Source organism: Boleophthalmus pectinirostris, unplaced genomic scaffold (assembly GCF_026225935.1).
Source record: "Boleophthalmus pectinirostris isolate CB_2022bp ecotype Guang Dong unplaced genomic scaffold, ASM2622593v1 HiC_scaffold_20, whole genome shotgun sequence".
NCBI lineage: Eukaryota > Metazoa > Chordata > Actinopteri > Gobiiformes > Gobiidae > Boleophthalmus > Boleophthalmus pectinirostris.
The window spans coordinates 13,830,758-13,846,171 of NW_026571153.1; the positions used below are offsets into that span (position 1 = coordinate 13,830,758).

At 37.9% G+C, this 15,414-nt stretch overlaps 1 protein-coding gene across 1 annotated transcript in view; it reads left to right on the forward strand.

Annotated features, from left to right (window-relative positions):
- Positions 1 to 1,792: 1,792 nt before the first annotated feature.
- LOC110159319 (multiple PDZ domain protein) overlaps positions 1,793 to 15,414 on the forward strand; it is a 67,450-nt gene continuing 53,828 nt past the window's right edge. Inside the window, 6 exon segments of the mRNA XM_055156638.1 lie at positions 1,793 to 1,870; positions 4,045 to 4,130; positions 7,045 to 7,211; positions 12,917 to 13,069; positions 13,774 to 13,913; positions 14,832 to 15,045. Coding sequence (XP_055012613.1) covers positions 4,115 to 4,130; positions 7,045 to 7,211; positions 12,917 to 13,069; positions 13,774 to 13,913; positions 14,832 to 15,045 — 690 coding nt within the window. The 5' untranslated portion in view covers positions 1,793 to 1,870; positions 4,045 to 4,114.

The following is a 15,414-nucleotide window of genomic DNA, read 5'->3' on the forward strand; positions in this document are numbered from 1 at the left end:
AATGATTCATGTAGTTGTTCAGACTAGTACTGGTTTGGTCCTAGTATGAACCCAGTTTAGTCCAGATGTAGACTCAGTTTGGTTTTGTTATAGTTCTGGTTTAATCCTGGTGTAGTCCAGGTTTATTCCCAGGTTAAATCCCAATTTTGATAAAGTGTGTACAAGAGCAAATGCATACTACAAGATTGGTTGTTTGTTCCTGACACATTGTACCTTATTGTGCCCTAAAGCAAGACACTTCATTAATGGAGACTGAATGGGGTGTGAATGTATAAATATAATTCTATTTTTGTGGTATTATGTTAGTTTGAGTACATTTTAGACATACTTTTTACATCTTTAAGAACTGAATATTAAAGAGGAGTTGAGTTCCCTCCAATTTGCAAATGTCAGGTCTACCGTATCGCAATAAATTGTTAAAAGAATCCACAGCTCTGACGTGTGCTGACAATGGGAGTGTAGGAGTGTACTGTTTTTGTGTAGCCTCCTCGTATCTCATCATGACGCTGCCCACAGACACACTCAGTACAGAACGTGATATCCGTTTACACACTTTGCACTTTAGGAGTTAGTTCTTCACTCTAATCTGTTTTATCTCTCAGTTTGATTTAGTCTCAAAACTATGATCTTCTGTTATGCGTTTCATTCATGATGTGCCAGTCAAATAGTTACCCAAAAGATAGACCTAAGTGTGTTACCATTTTGGTTTTGAGGTCACACACAACTTTTATATCAACTTTTACACCTACTGCCACTGTCCATGGTTAGCAGCTCCTAATTTAACCTAGAGAAGTGTGTCCAAAAAGTTTTTACTTGTATACCTCCTCCACATGCTCCACATAACTGAGTGAGGCTAGTTGACTTTTTGTTTTAGTATAGCATGTGAATTATATTTAAAGACAAGCCTTGAAGATAGAAATAAGTGTAATTCTTGTCAAATAAAGACAAGGGAACCACTGAACTAGGCTAGACTCATCTATAAGGTCTTCCTGTACTGTATATTTTAATTTAGTAAAATGCTATTGGTGTGACCATTATAAGAGTCAACAAGACCCCAGCAGAATTCTCACAGGAGCCAACCCACTTCTGCCACTTCCTCACAGTAGAACATTTTAACAAGCTACAAAGATGTCAGTACTGGGATTCCCTCAAAATTTCACTTAAAATGTTAAGTAAAACACAAAGCAAAACTAATTTTCTAAGTTCTTCAGCTCGATCTTCATATTTAGGGTGATCAGACCTTCAAAAGAAAATAGAATAAAAAACAAAACGAAACAAATCAAAACAAAAAACTGGAACACCCCCAGTTTGGAGCAGTTTGTAATAATAAAATTGTGAAAGGAAGGTGTCATTAAGGAAAATTGTTCAGCACTCTGCCCATTCTAAACCCATTTTAAACAGCTTTTCTGTATTTTACCTAAACAAATGTATGCCTCTCTTTACTGTTGGCAGGTATCAAATTGGTCAAAAATAGGGACATCTGGAACATTTCTTGTATAAAACTGGGATGAATCACTGGTTTTGGATAAATCTGCTTGGACGGGGGACACATGACTCAAAACTGGGACTGTCCCGGGTAAATAGGAACGTCTGGTCACCTTATTCATATTGTAACGTTGCTCCAAGTTGTCCCATTATTGTGTTCACATGTACCGGCCCCAGATTTGGCGCAGGTCAACCACCAAGCGGCGCTTCAGCCCCGGGTCTCCCTGAGCCGAGCACCGCTATCTACGAAAATGTCCAGAGAGGATCGAGTTACACGACGCCCCATGTTTAAGCCCCGGTCAGAGAGCCGCTAGCCAGCCAGAGGAGCAGAGGAGCGGGCGCGGAGGGGATAGGCACTGCTTGCACACCGGCGAACCACGCTCATGTAAGTTATGGATGTCCTACACGAAGGGAATGCCTAATTAATGTGCTTAACTTGAGTATTGTTTGGTATTTTCAAATGGTAGATGCAAAAGAGATGAGAAAATACCATGTCCCTTGCTATCGCCATTGCGTAAAAGACGCTGTTTTACGCACACAAATCCGTATCATTATCGGTATTCATTTCTTTAGTTTTCCTTTCGTTCTTCGCGCTGTAAATGTGAAAAAGTTGGACGTTTTCGGCGCTTTTCGTGTGACAGTATCAAAGTTCTCGTCGACAGCAGCAGCCTGTTGCTTCTTGCTACATTATTGAGATGGGGGAGAGGAGACGGAGGAGGAGGAGTTGAGAGAAAAGCGGATTGTCCCGAGCGCTGTGGCGACTATTCAAAACAATGGCAAAGTATAGGGTGCATTTTGCTTTCAATAGCACGTAGTCATTGGTAACTAACGGGTAATTATAAGATACGCCCTGCTGCACACTCGAGTCGGAAGAAAAGGCTCTAATGTGATCTGGTAAAATAATATCATGGTTGTTTGGGGTAGCCTAGCCTTAGCTTTTCAAGGTGGCTTGCTTAACACTGCTCTGGGTATATTAGTAACGCACTACTGTACTGCTCTGTGAATTATTAGTCACTTATACGCAATATACGCAAAATGTACATTGGACATTCCTTGGCTGAAATGAGAACTGGACCTATAGTCGTGGTATTGCTTTTTCAAAGTAGTTAGATCCAGTCATCTAGAGCCTATATAACAATTTACACTACATAATATGCTCCTTTTGTAGCCTATATTGTTTGACCATTGAATTACCACATAATAGCTGTAACAGTGGAATATAGGTCTATATACAGTAATGACTATTAGAGGAATAACCATTGAGCAATAACAATGTACCCAATGTGATAATACTGCACTCAGAATTTAATGTTTTTGACCCATCATTAGGCCTGTCACGAAAACAAATTTTGGTCCAGAGATATACTGTGATAAATGATACTACTGAAAATATTGTATGCTTTTGAGACAATAACGATAATGCAAGATAATTCTTGTAAACAAATTTTAAATAGACAGACAGTATCATTAAAAGAGGTCATGCTGCAACAAATACATAACAGAATGTACTATGGTTCTTCAATATTTAACCATAGAAGTAAAAGATTACGTGAATCATTGCATTACAATAGAATCATTAATCAATCATAGTACTTCAATTCATTGAAAGTGATAGTATTGCACACAGAATTTAATGTTTTTGAGCAATCATTAGGCCTGTCACGATAACAAAATTTGAAGCCTGATATACTGGTACAGAGATATACTGTGATCAATGATACTACTGAAAATATTTTATGCCTCTGGTACAATAATAATAATGCATGATAATCCTTGTAAACTATTTTTAAACCAACAGTATCATTAAAAGGCAATAAATAAATAACATAATGTACTATTATTATTCAATTAGCCATAGAAGTCACTTATTCAACCTTTTACAGCTCAAGTGTTGTTGTATTACAATAAAAATCCCCCCAAATCTCCCAATTTTTACAAAGAAGATCTACACATGATAAATGCTGAGCCTCAGAATGTATTGTTCCAACTTTCATATATTGAACAAAAAGTTGTATTTATCGTGACAGGCCTATTCACTGTGCAACCTGTCAGGAACCCGGAGACGCTTCTTCAGAACAGAGCTAGGTTTGGCCAGAACTACTTTAGCTGGAGAATCTTGTGCATGTTTTCAATTGATGGAGGGATCCGAGTGGCCGAATCCAAAATATAACCTTCGTGCTGTAAGGCAAGAGTAGCCATCCAGGATACAGGTTTGCAAACATAACTTCACTGCAGGATATATTTGAAATGCTGCTTCTTGCTACCGTTTTATGAGTTACGTCATGAGTTATGTCATGTTCAAAATAATAACATGTGACATTCCTCAGGTGGGAGTTGACAGTGGCATTCTGGTTACATATTAAAGTCATGAATACCTCAATAACTTTCCTTTGTAACTTTGCATGTAAAAATGTACAGAAGGAATGCAGTAGAAAAACATTTGTGATTAAATTCAACTTTGTCATTTTCATCTTTCATCATTTCTTGACACACAAATGATACAACAAAACATACTACTGTAAATAATTATATGTAAAACATGTTGTACTTACCTTGCAGGCCTTAAACACAAGAAGACATGAGGATTACTATACGTGGGAAGACACTGGACTGAGCTGGTTTTCTGAAAATGATAGAAACAATGGGTAAGTAAATCAAAATAAAAGGATGTTGGGAAAAAAGTATCACGCACATCTGTATTTCTTACTCATAACCTAGGCTGAATGTTTGCATATTTCCACACAGTCATTTCTGCTCTATTGCTATGATACACATCACAGGGCACAAAACACATGCTGTGCTTTTTGTATTTTATCGTTACATTGTGAATAAATCAGTTTTCTGGCTGGAGCTTTATCTTGTCAGTTGGACATCCATCTTTGCTGGCTCTGTATCTGGCTCCCGCTGTGAGTGTTCTCAACCAGCGTAAGAGGCCCTGGATGTAGCTCAAGGCCCGCGGGCTGCCAGTGTTGCCATATCTGATCATGTTGCCATATATTTTGATTGTTTGTTTGTCCCCATAGAGATGTATTTGTCCAGACTGTCACGCGCGTCGCCAAATAGCCCCTTGTTTTCGCCTCTTTGTTTGGAACGCCGGTCTGTAGTCACTCTCGAGGCAGGAGTGTGGAGTGGCAGTGAAAACTACAAATTAGAGTTGTAAAACGTGAACGGAGAATTCTTCTTACCTCATAGGAAATTATTAAGGAATCACTTCAGCGACAGAAGAAAGAACACAATTGTATTCATGATTCTTCTAATGCCCGCTAAATAACTATTGGATTCCTCTATATGACTTACAAAACGAAAACAATTTGTCTTTAACTCAGACTTTGCTTCCTATTTTTGGATAGGAATTTCCCAGTTCCCTGCACAAAAAAACAATTCCATCCCTGGTAATAATTGCAGATTGCTACAATAGTTTATAAATTCAACTAGGTGATGGAGGATATAATAAAAAAAAAAAAAAAGTCTTGGAGCCAGATCACGATTTCAATTTAATGACAATCCATGTACACTTTGTATTTTTTCTATTGCCTTGAAGGTGATGTTTTTTTCCATCTTCTTCTTCTGAAAGTTCATGCTTCACTGTGATTGGTTAAATGCGAATGAGTAACAGCTGCATAGAGATAGATACTTTGAGCTATCTATCTATCTATCTATAGCTGTTACTCACTCAGAACCATACAGAGATCAATTTATTGGAGAAGTAGGTGAGAAAAAGTGTGTGTATTTGAGCATAGAGCTGCATTAGAAACACACTGAATCGCAATATCACAATTGATATCACAAAATCACTTTTTTTAATCGATGATATACCGTAATTTCTGGACTACAAGCTGCTACTTTTTTCTCACACTTTGGGCCCTGCGGCTAATATATGGATGTGTTTTTTGTTTGGCACATTGTCCATTCATATATACGTTCATATATAGATGACAAAAGCTTTCAGAGGCGATAAAAGCAGACGACCTGAACTTGAAAACATTCTTGAAGACGTGGACACCTGCGGTTTATATTCAAGTGTGGCTCATATATGTACAATTTGAAAATTTCTTTAAAATGTTGTTGATACTGCTTATACACAGGTGCGCTCCGTAGTCTGGAAATTATGGTATCTGAGCTCTACAGTTAAAAATAATACAAACTATGCGATCCCTCTGAAATTCTTGTTGCTAAGCGCTAACAACTTATTAGAGTATATGGGCCAATCAGGTTATAAGAGCATTTTACAGGGTATGCTAAATAAACTACATTTTAGCATCTTTTGGCATCCACTTACACTATACCAGCATCCCATTGAGAAATCACCATGTTAAAGCTATGGGCTTGTTTACAACCTTTGTCCAAACAGCACTTGTCAGCACATAAAAAGCTCTTTGGAGCCTGTGCACGCCCTATTAGGTGTTAGTCACAGTTGGTGAGTTTTGAAAATTGCTTCATTTTTGTCCAGATGATGTTGAGTTGGCCCATCCTCGCTAACAAGCCACCTCGGAGTAGTGCGATTGGGCAGCTTAGGCAGGGTCCAGCAGGCAGGGCCACTGTTCCTTTATCTTTTCCTTCCTCTTGATACCTATTTTGAGCTCCTATGTGGTTTACCAGCCATTGCTATTCTGAAAACGTATTGAGGTTTTCTGAGTGTGTATTTTCCTGTTCAATCCTGAGGCTATGTGATTTCAATATAGTAAGGTCTGTTGAGAGCCAGCCAGCCTTGCCTAAGCCTACAGGTTGTAATGTCTGGCACGCTTTACTTGTTTTAATTTCCATACAAATCCATGTTAAACACAAATCTATGTCTTTCTGTTACAGCAACCTACTGAAAATAAGTATTTAGTCATATTTTACAATTTTGTCAATACAATTCTTCCAATCCCAGTCCATCCTTTATTTCTATAGCACATTTCACAAACAGTTGCCAAAGTGCTGCACAAATACATAATAACAATAATAAAATGATAAAATAAACTACCAAAATAATCATACCAGCCTTAAAATGATAAAACCAGTAAAATAAAATCTGAGCAAAATCGTAGAATAGCAATAAATAAATAAAAATACATTAAAAATAATTAAAAAACACAGAGGACCACACAACTCATGCGGTGTTAAAATCCAGAGAATAAAAGTGGGTCTTAATTCTTATAGTTGTACTGACAAAATTGTATATTGTATATCAGGTTTTCTTGTGTTTTCTAAGTGATTTGACTTCAGCCTAAACCCTTCGGTCATAGACTTATGTGAAATGTTTGTAAGCCTTTTAAGTACATAACTGAAAAAAACGAAGTACTAAAATATTTTACACAAGTATGTTCCTATTGTTGTATTGCTACTATTGCTTGTTTGACTTTGATATTTTTTAAACTGAAAAACACCTTCAAGTCTATAAATCTCCGTCAAAACACCTATTTGCATTCTTTCTTCTTGCCCAAGTACTGATCTGTCATCATCTCTCCCCCTCCCTCTTCCTCTTCCCTCTCTCCCTCTCTCCCTCTCTCCACTGCATCTTCTGCCACTCCAATCTGCCGGGCGCTGTCACTGAAATATGTGGCGGCTGGCTCACAGATACCCAGCGTGCCTTGCAGGCGGTGGAGCGTCTCCAGGCCAAACTCAAAGAGCGGGGGGAGGTGCCCACCGAGGAGAAGCTCAGCCTGCTCAAGTCTGTGCTCCAGAGCCCCCTGTTCCACCAGATCCTGGCCCTGCAGAAGTCTGTGCAGCATCTCAAAGAACAGGTGAGAGTCGCTGCAAAATCTACATTCTGCACAAGTTTAAATGACATGAATTAAGAATATTGTATTTTCGTTTTCATTACCTTACCTTTTTTCTAATTTAAGCATATTTTTATTGTTTAAAAGTTTTATTTCTTATTATTTAAAGTGTAAAAAGTCTTGTTCCTTTGGCACATAAATTAACCTTATCATTGATGAAGTACATTTTAAATTATCTAGAGTAATTTCGTTCAGAAGAAAAAATTTACAATTAACAAAAAATCTAATGAATGTACAATGCTAATAAGTTATGCCTATTCTAAAGATAAGAGGTCAGTGTGGTGAGTAAGTGTAATTAAAATATCTAAAATATCAAATTAATGGAAAATGTGATTAAACCATAAAATGCCAAGAGAGTCAGATTGTGGAATAACACATTTTCCTAATACATTAACATATATTTTCAGAATTTGAGCAAGTTCTTGTACCTCTCCCACATATACAAAAACTCCTAAATGCATTTGTTTGCATGCAGTTAGGCTTCCACACAGTGCAAAGTTAGTTACAAAAATCAATAATGAGATATTGATTTAAATGTTGGAGCAGCTCTGAAGCCAGCGGGCAGGACTTGTCTATTCTTTAAGTGCACCCATATAGACCGAAAACATCTTTAAAGACTTTGAAGATGCTCGGGGCTCATGGAGATTTTGCACCTTCTGACTGCAGACAAAGCATAAACTGACAGCCTGCCTGAGAAGCACTGTGGAGTTGGAGAGGTGAATTTTTTGTAAGAATTTCAGATTGCGTCGGGAACACAGCAGGTAGCTAGAGAAGGATTTGTTTTTGTTGAGTTCATGCAGTACTGAAGATTGTATTTATGTGGGTAGATCAATTAAACAGCAAATATAAGCCCTAGTGTAATGTATTATTAATGACGAATCATGAACTTGAGTAACATTTACTATACACTGTTTGGTAGTTGCACTTTTTTCCTCATTTTTACACATACACTTATTGCAATGTAGTTTTTCCACCATGGCCAAAGAGCTGACATGCCTGATACAGCAAATAGAGACCTAAGTGTAATCTATTATTAATGGCAACTCTGAACTTAAGTAACGTTGGTTTTATACAGTTGAGTACTTTGTAGTTTATCTTGTACTATCCTGTGATTTTGCTCCCTGACAGCCTTTGTGAGCCTTTGTCCAATTAAAGAAGCATTAATTTAATTCCACACATTTCTTAATTTGTTCATTTCACCATATTCAGTTTGCCATACAACCCTGGGTGTTTCCCTTACCTGTATCTCCACATTGTCCAAACAAAGAGGGGGTGGGTGTGTCTTAGGTCAGCTATTTTTAAAGCCTCTTGGGGAGGTCCTGGGCTGGACCATGTGAAGGGGAGAACTGCATTGAGTTTTGTTTTTGTTTCAGGGGTTTTGTGTATTTGGTTTATATATTTCAGTGTTTAGAGTTTATTTTAATCACTTTAAAGGTTTAAAGGGTTCTTAGGCACTGGTAAAGAAATGGATTAGCTTTAGAGTTTTAAAGTTACCTGTGCACCTGTGACCTGTCAAGGGAATTTGGTACTTACCTGGGGGGAGGTCCCTCCTGCAGGGTGTATAAAAGGTAGTCGGGTTAGTCTATTGGGGGAAACTTGATTGATGCATTGGATTTAACTTGATTTGACTTATTTTCTGTTTAGTTGTGTGAACAGTTTGTTTTGTAATTAAGTTATTTAAGTTATTTAAAACATTTTGTCTGGTAAGAGACTTTTGTTGTTATTAAGTCTGCCTCCTACTTGACTACATCAGGCCAGCTTGGTTAATAGCTTGCATGGTACAGCAAGTATTGACTCAAGTGTAATGTATTATTAATGACAAATTATGAACTCAAACATCTGATGGAGTGTCTGTGACCTGCTTGTCTCCATGGAGATGTGTGTCTCCAACCTTTTTCCTCTGGTGAGCTACCCTTACAAAACGAACATGCCGGAGAGCTTCTCATATAGAAAAATTTATAGACATTTAGAGAAACTGAGTAAATATAAAAGCCTTAGATGGGTACAGCTGCCTATAAAACATTTACGCACCTATTATATTTATTAGTGTACAAAGATAGGCATCAGAATCATACATTTACAGTGTTAACAGGCATTTAATCAAATCAAATTTTAGTTATTTAGCGCAATACATATAATCAGAAATCAGTTGGCGAGCTACTTGGAAGGGGATGGAGAGCTATTGGTAGCTCCAGAGCTATTGGTTGGAGACCCCTGGATTAAACCTATCTATCACAAGGGAGACAAGCACATTACAGCAAATTACAATTCAGATCTGTGGAGAGTCGCCCGTATTCACAGAAGGAATAGTTGTATTTTTGAGCAATAGAAACACCCGTAATGAATAAATGCTAGATGTGTATGTTTAATGTCATACCATGGGAGATTGCTGGCAAAGTAATAGCATCTCCATGAAGACAAGCAGGTTGCGGACCCTCCACCAGAAAAGTTGAGCAGTGCACCTTTAGTAATATTTTTTTATACACTTCAATACTTTATCTTGCACTACCCTGTTTTCTCCTTATACTTACACATCGACCGATCATTCCTGTACTGTAGTTTATTCAACCATTGCTAATACTGTAGCTGGTATAGTACAGTAAATAGAGACCCAAGTGTAATGAGTTATTAATGACAAATGATGAACTTAAGTGACATTGTTTTTATACAGTTCAATACTTGATAGTTTATCTTGCCCTCCTCCAGTGTTCCCCTTATATTTACTCACAAACTTATCATTGTATTACACTTTTTCCACCATGGCTAAATAGCTGTCACGGTCCACAATGCCCCACTATAAAATGGCCTTATGAGTGGAGATACTTGGTCTATGTCAGTTTGTTCCTCTTTCGGGCCCATTGAGACTGGAAGATTTGAGTGGAAGAAAAGTGCTCTTAAGTCGCAGTGGGAAGGGGCCAGGGTGTATTTGAGAAATTGCGATGAAACTATGCTAGGTATGTCGAGGGAGGCCGAGATGCTAAGGCTCTTTCTTTACCCCGGGTGGAATTTAGATTATGAAAAAAGGAGTGCATTTTTGTGTGCTGGCGATTCATCATGTTTCAAAGAGGTGCATTCTAAAGCTGTGTTTGTTTTTAGTATAGGGAATATTGCTCAGTGTAGAAAGTATGTTACTTTTAATGCTGTATAAATAGAGACACTGAAGAACTCTTATTATAATGACCTTGTTTTTATCCATACTTATGCGCTGAATCTCTCATAATCGGCACTAACATAAGCAACTTGAACACAACTAGCTTTTATTAGCAGTAATAGCTATTGGATGAAAATACACAGGTTACCATCCAGAACAAAATGCAGTTTTTAGAGACATTAGTTAAATGTACTGGCTAGTTATTTGCACAGCAAAATTTACGTTCAGCTTTTTGTAAACATAAAAATAACCATAACTCCACACATTAAGTTAAAATGATTCAAATTAGGGTTACTTTTGCCTTCGTAAGCATACTTTACTACTCTAGGGGAATAGTTTCCACCTGTAAATGACCTGCCTAATGTTCTGTATGTGTGTTTATGTTTTGCCTAATATATGAAGATCAGATATAATTAAAAATAACCTGCATGTTTAAAAAACCCAGATTCAGAATCAAGGTTTTTGAGCGAAGTATTACTATGAAAGGACTGAATTCATGGAATAGTCTTGACAAAGATATAAAAGAATCAAGTACAATGATGGCATTTAAAAACAAAACAAAAAAACAACATAAAATTCAGTGCAATGTGTATGTATGAAAAAGGAAACTAAGTTGTTGTGCATAATAGTGAAGATTTCTGTTTGCAATTGATTAATAATTGTGACTGAACTGAAATGTACTGATTTGAAATGTTTTAAAGTAACTATTGGTGTTGCTGTGTTGTCTGGAAAAGAGAAAAGGGGGCAGATTAGGGGTGTAACAATATCCAAGTCTCACGATACGATATCGTCACGTTAAGAACCTCACGATATTTATTGCTATATTGTGGAAAAGCTCACGATATGGTGAGGAGGCTCATGATTAGAGGATGTAAAAATGTCCAAATCTCTCAGTACAATATTTTCACGATATACATCTCACAGCATGATATTTATTGCAATATTTTAACAATTAATCTGCTACTTTTTCCTCTTAAAATGCCTTGACAAGACTTAATCCAAAGAATTAAGACTTAAAAGTACTTAGAACAGTTATTTTTTCTTGTAGTCTGCACTGAAATGGAGCAAAGGATCATGGTCTATGTAGTTCCCTCTGTCTTTTTTTTTTGTCTATTGCTGCATCATAACTCTTAATTTAAGCAAAGAGATTTGTAATTCGATACTGGTATTGTGATGGTCCACGATGTTTTGATGACACAAAATTATGATATTTCAGTTATTGTTACATCCCTGGGGCAGGTAACATAAGAGTACTCTTCTTTCATTCATTTCTTATAGGTTTGATGTTGTGACACTGTTGATGTCTTTTTTACTTTATGAATGAAATAAATAAACTAATAAAAATGTATTTAAAAAATCAGATACATGGAGAAAAAACAAGACACACTTCTGTAGAGCCCCCAAAGACGCAGATGCCCTCTTCTTTAAGCTCCATCAGTTTGGAGAGGGGCGTGTATTGTGACTGTGAGACAAGAGCCAGACACAAACACTCCATGTCCGTGTGGCTCCGCTAGTTAGGCCTTGTCTAGCACGGGTTACTATGGCAACCGGGCCTATTCTCCAACGAGAAAGAGGCCGCTCCGACTGTGTGAAGTGGGGCAGAAACAATTTCTTAAATGTGCAAGAACCAAACTGGAACTTTAATCCTCTTAGCCCGGCCCTGGCTAACAAAGCTCATGCATGGGGACGGCAACTTAGCAGCATGCTACGCTAACTTAGCCCGATCCATAGGGTTTTTGTGTACGACGTGCAGCGCTAATGTGGCCTGTCAAATGAGGTGTTGTGTGTCAGTGCTTATTTGAATGTATTTTTTGGGCACAGCGACGCATAGACAGACATTTTCAAAGATGTCCAACTTATGCTGTCAACTTTCTAATACAAGTTCACAAGGACAGTTATAGCACTGCCATACGCCAAATTGAGCGTTTATGAAAAAGCAACGCCACGCATTATCCTTGTCCTTTTAAATCCAATTCGGACAAGCGTAAACATCGCACCCTCCAGCTAATGCAGTCAGAAAAATGCTTTATGTATAGTTCCCTTCCAATCCGTGCAATTCATCTGCCACATAACTAAAGTCAGCGCGCTAATTAAACCCAGAGTAAATTAGAGAATCCAGATGGCCAGTGATGCTTTCCCTCCACTGTGGTAGAAATATTGTATTTGCAGTCCTGTTATTGTAGGTAGTTGGAACATCAGCTAAGAGCCATTATCTCTGAAGGATTAGGCTGCTATCGATCCAGCTAATCATGGTTGGATAACACACTAGCTCGCACCCCAGTGGTCGCTCCCAGACTATAGACTGAATTAGCTGGTACTTCTTACTAATTGAAGTGGGAATAGTAGTTGCTTTGCGTATTGATGAAATTTCACTGTGCTGGAAGTACAACAGCAATAGGATTTAAAAAAAGTAGAGGATGTAAAAAAGCAAGCCAGGCAATGTACAATTTGTGACTTTTCAAAGATAATTTGTCTCATACCTCACATATCAATACTTGGTTTGTTTTCAATTCCACAGGAGAATGCCCCGTCTACCCGAGTTGGTGATTTTGGTGATCACGTTGCGGCAGTCAAACCCAATGGGGGACACCTCTCCATCCCGGATCTCTCCTCTAACATCAATGGCCGAGCAGCAGAAGAATTTGAACACATCATGCACTCCATGGCACAGGTAGAACTAGAAAGTAGTTTTTCTGTTAACTTTTCAGATGTTAAGTAATGTGCGCTGGAATGTTCCTCAGAATGGCATTAAATCTTGACTTACATGTATTAAATTCCAGGTGTTTCTATCGCTAGAAATACCTTGAAATGAGGGATGTAACAATATCCAAACCTCTTGGTACGATTGTAGATAGGACACTTTTGGACACACTTGCTTTTAAAATACCTTGACAAGATTTTGGTGTGAATTATTTCCGTCATAATCCTAAGAACTCAAGTAAAAAAACATATCACTTCATATTGTCTGCGCTGAAATGAATCATGGGATATGTAGTTCCCTATGTCTATAAGTTTTTTGCTATGACAAAACCATGCATTTAAGCAAAGGAACTTGTAATTCGATATACTGTGACTGCCCAAGATATTATTGTGAGACTTTTGACGATATGATATCAGGATATTTCGGTTATTGTTACATCCCTACTTGGAGTATATCTGTTTAATGCAATACCGTGGAACATTCCGGGCAAAGTAATAACATTTCTATGGGCCAGAAAACTTTGAGCCTTTCATAAGTAAGAATAATACAAAAACTGCTTATGGCATGTTTTTTCTTCAAGACACTTCAAATGGACTTCTTCAAAGACATTCCAGTAGCTTTGATGTGATACTGTAAAAGACCAAAGAGTAATAAAGTATGTGTGTGTGATGCAGGGACGCTACATTTTGCACGTGGAGCTGCAGAAGCCAGTGTCAGGAGGCCTTGGTTTTAGCGTGGTCGGCCTGAAGAGTGAGAACAGAGGAGAACTTGGGATCTTCATTCAGGAAATCCAACCAGGAAGTGTTGCCCACTGGTACGGATCAAAAGTACAGCCCCGTCTCATTTCATTCCTTGACTACTTCAATCATTCTCACTGTAAAATTCAGAGAGAGGGCCATACGAAGCCATCTCTACTCTGATAGAAAGCTAGTAATTAGAGAAGACATGATTTTTGGGGAGTATTTAATATTAAATTATTAAAAAGAACAGATATCTTGCATTTACATTTTTGAAATTTTAACTGTGTTATACTGTTGGCCCCTGATCAAAAACATACCTTTTGGTGTCACAGATAGAACTCTGGACTTTTCCTATTCAGTTTTTATGGCTGTAAACCATCACCCGACTCATTCTACGGTCAAATTGTGTTTACAATCAATGCATGGCATCTATTAGCATTGCATTCACCAAGGAAAATTACTTAATTTGTTTGCTTTCTGAATATTAATTCCTGTTGCTATAAGCAAGGGGAGGTCCAGCGTCTAAATTAAATTAGAATCAAAGTTTAGAAAGTATATTTTCCCTTATGCAGATATTATTTTAATTTAGAAAATGTGAAATACCCAACTATAACATATACAACACATATATTAACAGAAACAGGTACCCTGAGTTAGATGACCTGGAGTCTGGACTTTTTCAGTAAGTAAATACAGACAAGCTGGCTGAGATAGGGGGTAGGTGACAAAGCACATTTTCTGAACACTTGGGCTTCAAATGGATGTAGCAGGATTACTCAAACATGAATGTATCAATCAAAATACAACTTGAGCTCATGGCGATGGAACACCATTAGAACATTGTTAAAAGCTCATTCTGTAAAGTGGATTTTACATAATGTCTGGTTTAAGAAATGAAGGAGTGAAGGAAGCAAGCTGCTGAAACCCGTATCTTATTTTAGCTCTTGCCTTCAGACATTTCATTTTTTCTTGTTCATCGTTGTTTCATGCAGTGATGGGAAACTCAGAGAAGCCGACCAGATTTTAGCCATAAATGGTCAGCCGCTGGACCAATCTGTGACCCACCAGCAAGCCATAGGGATCCTGCAGAGCGCGTCAGAGCGGGTGCAGCTCACTGTGGCCAGAGGACCCATTCCCAGACTGACCAGTCCTGTGGTGTCCCGCACACCATCCTCTGCCAGCACGCTGTCAGCTAAGTCAAGCGCGGTAAAATAACCTAATAATAACAGCATTTACTGTGAGATAAGAAAAGACTGATAATGCAAATATAAATGAATGTTTAGAGACTATTTGCAGAAATGTTGCTATATTGTAGAAACCAAAACCAATGGGCGCTGTACTTTTTTCTGCTGTCTTAAAAACATGAAAAACATTAGTTCATTTTAAACAGTTTGCAGTGGTCCAAACTTATCCCTCACTTTTGTAACACATTCCTCGCATCGCTATTATTCACCACCACAATGAGTTTCTAAGCTGTTTCTCAACTTTCAGTACTCAGAGTGGAGTTTTGCTGTTACTGCAATACTTATACAAACTAGTCTGCACATGAGCCACGGTGGTCTTGGCCCTAAGAGC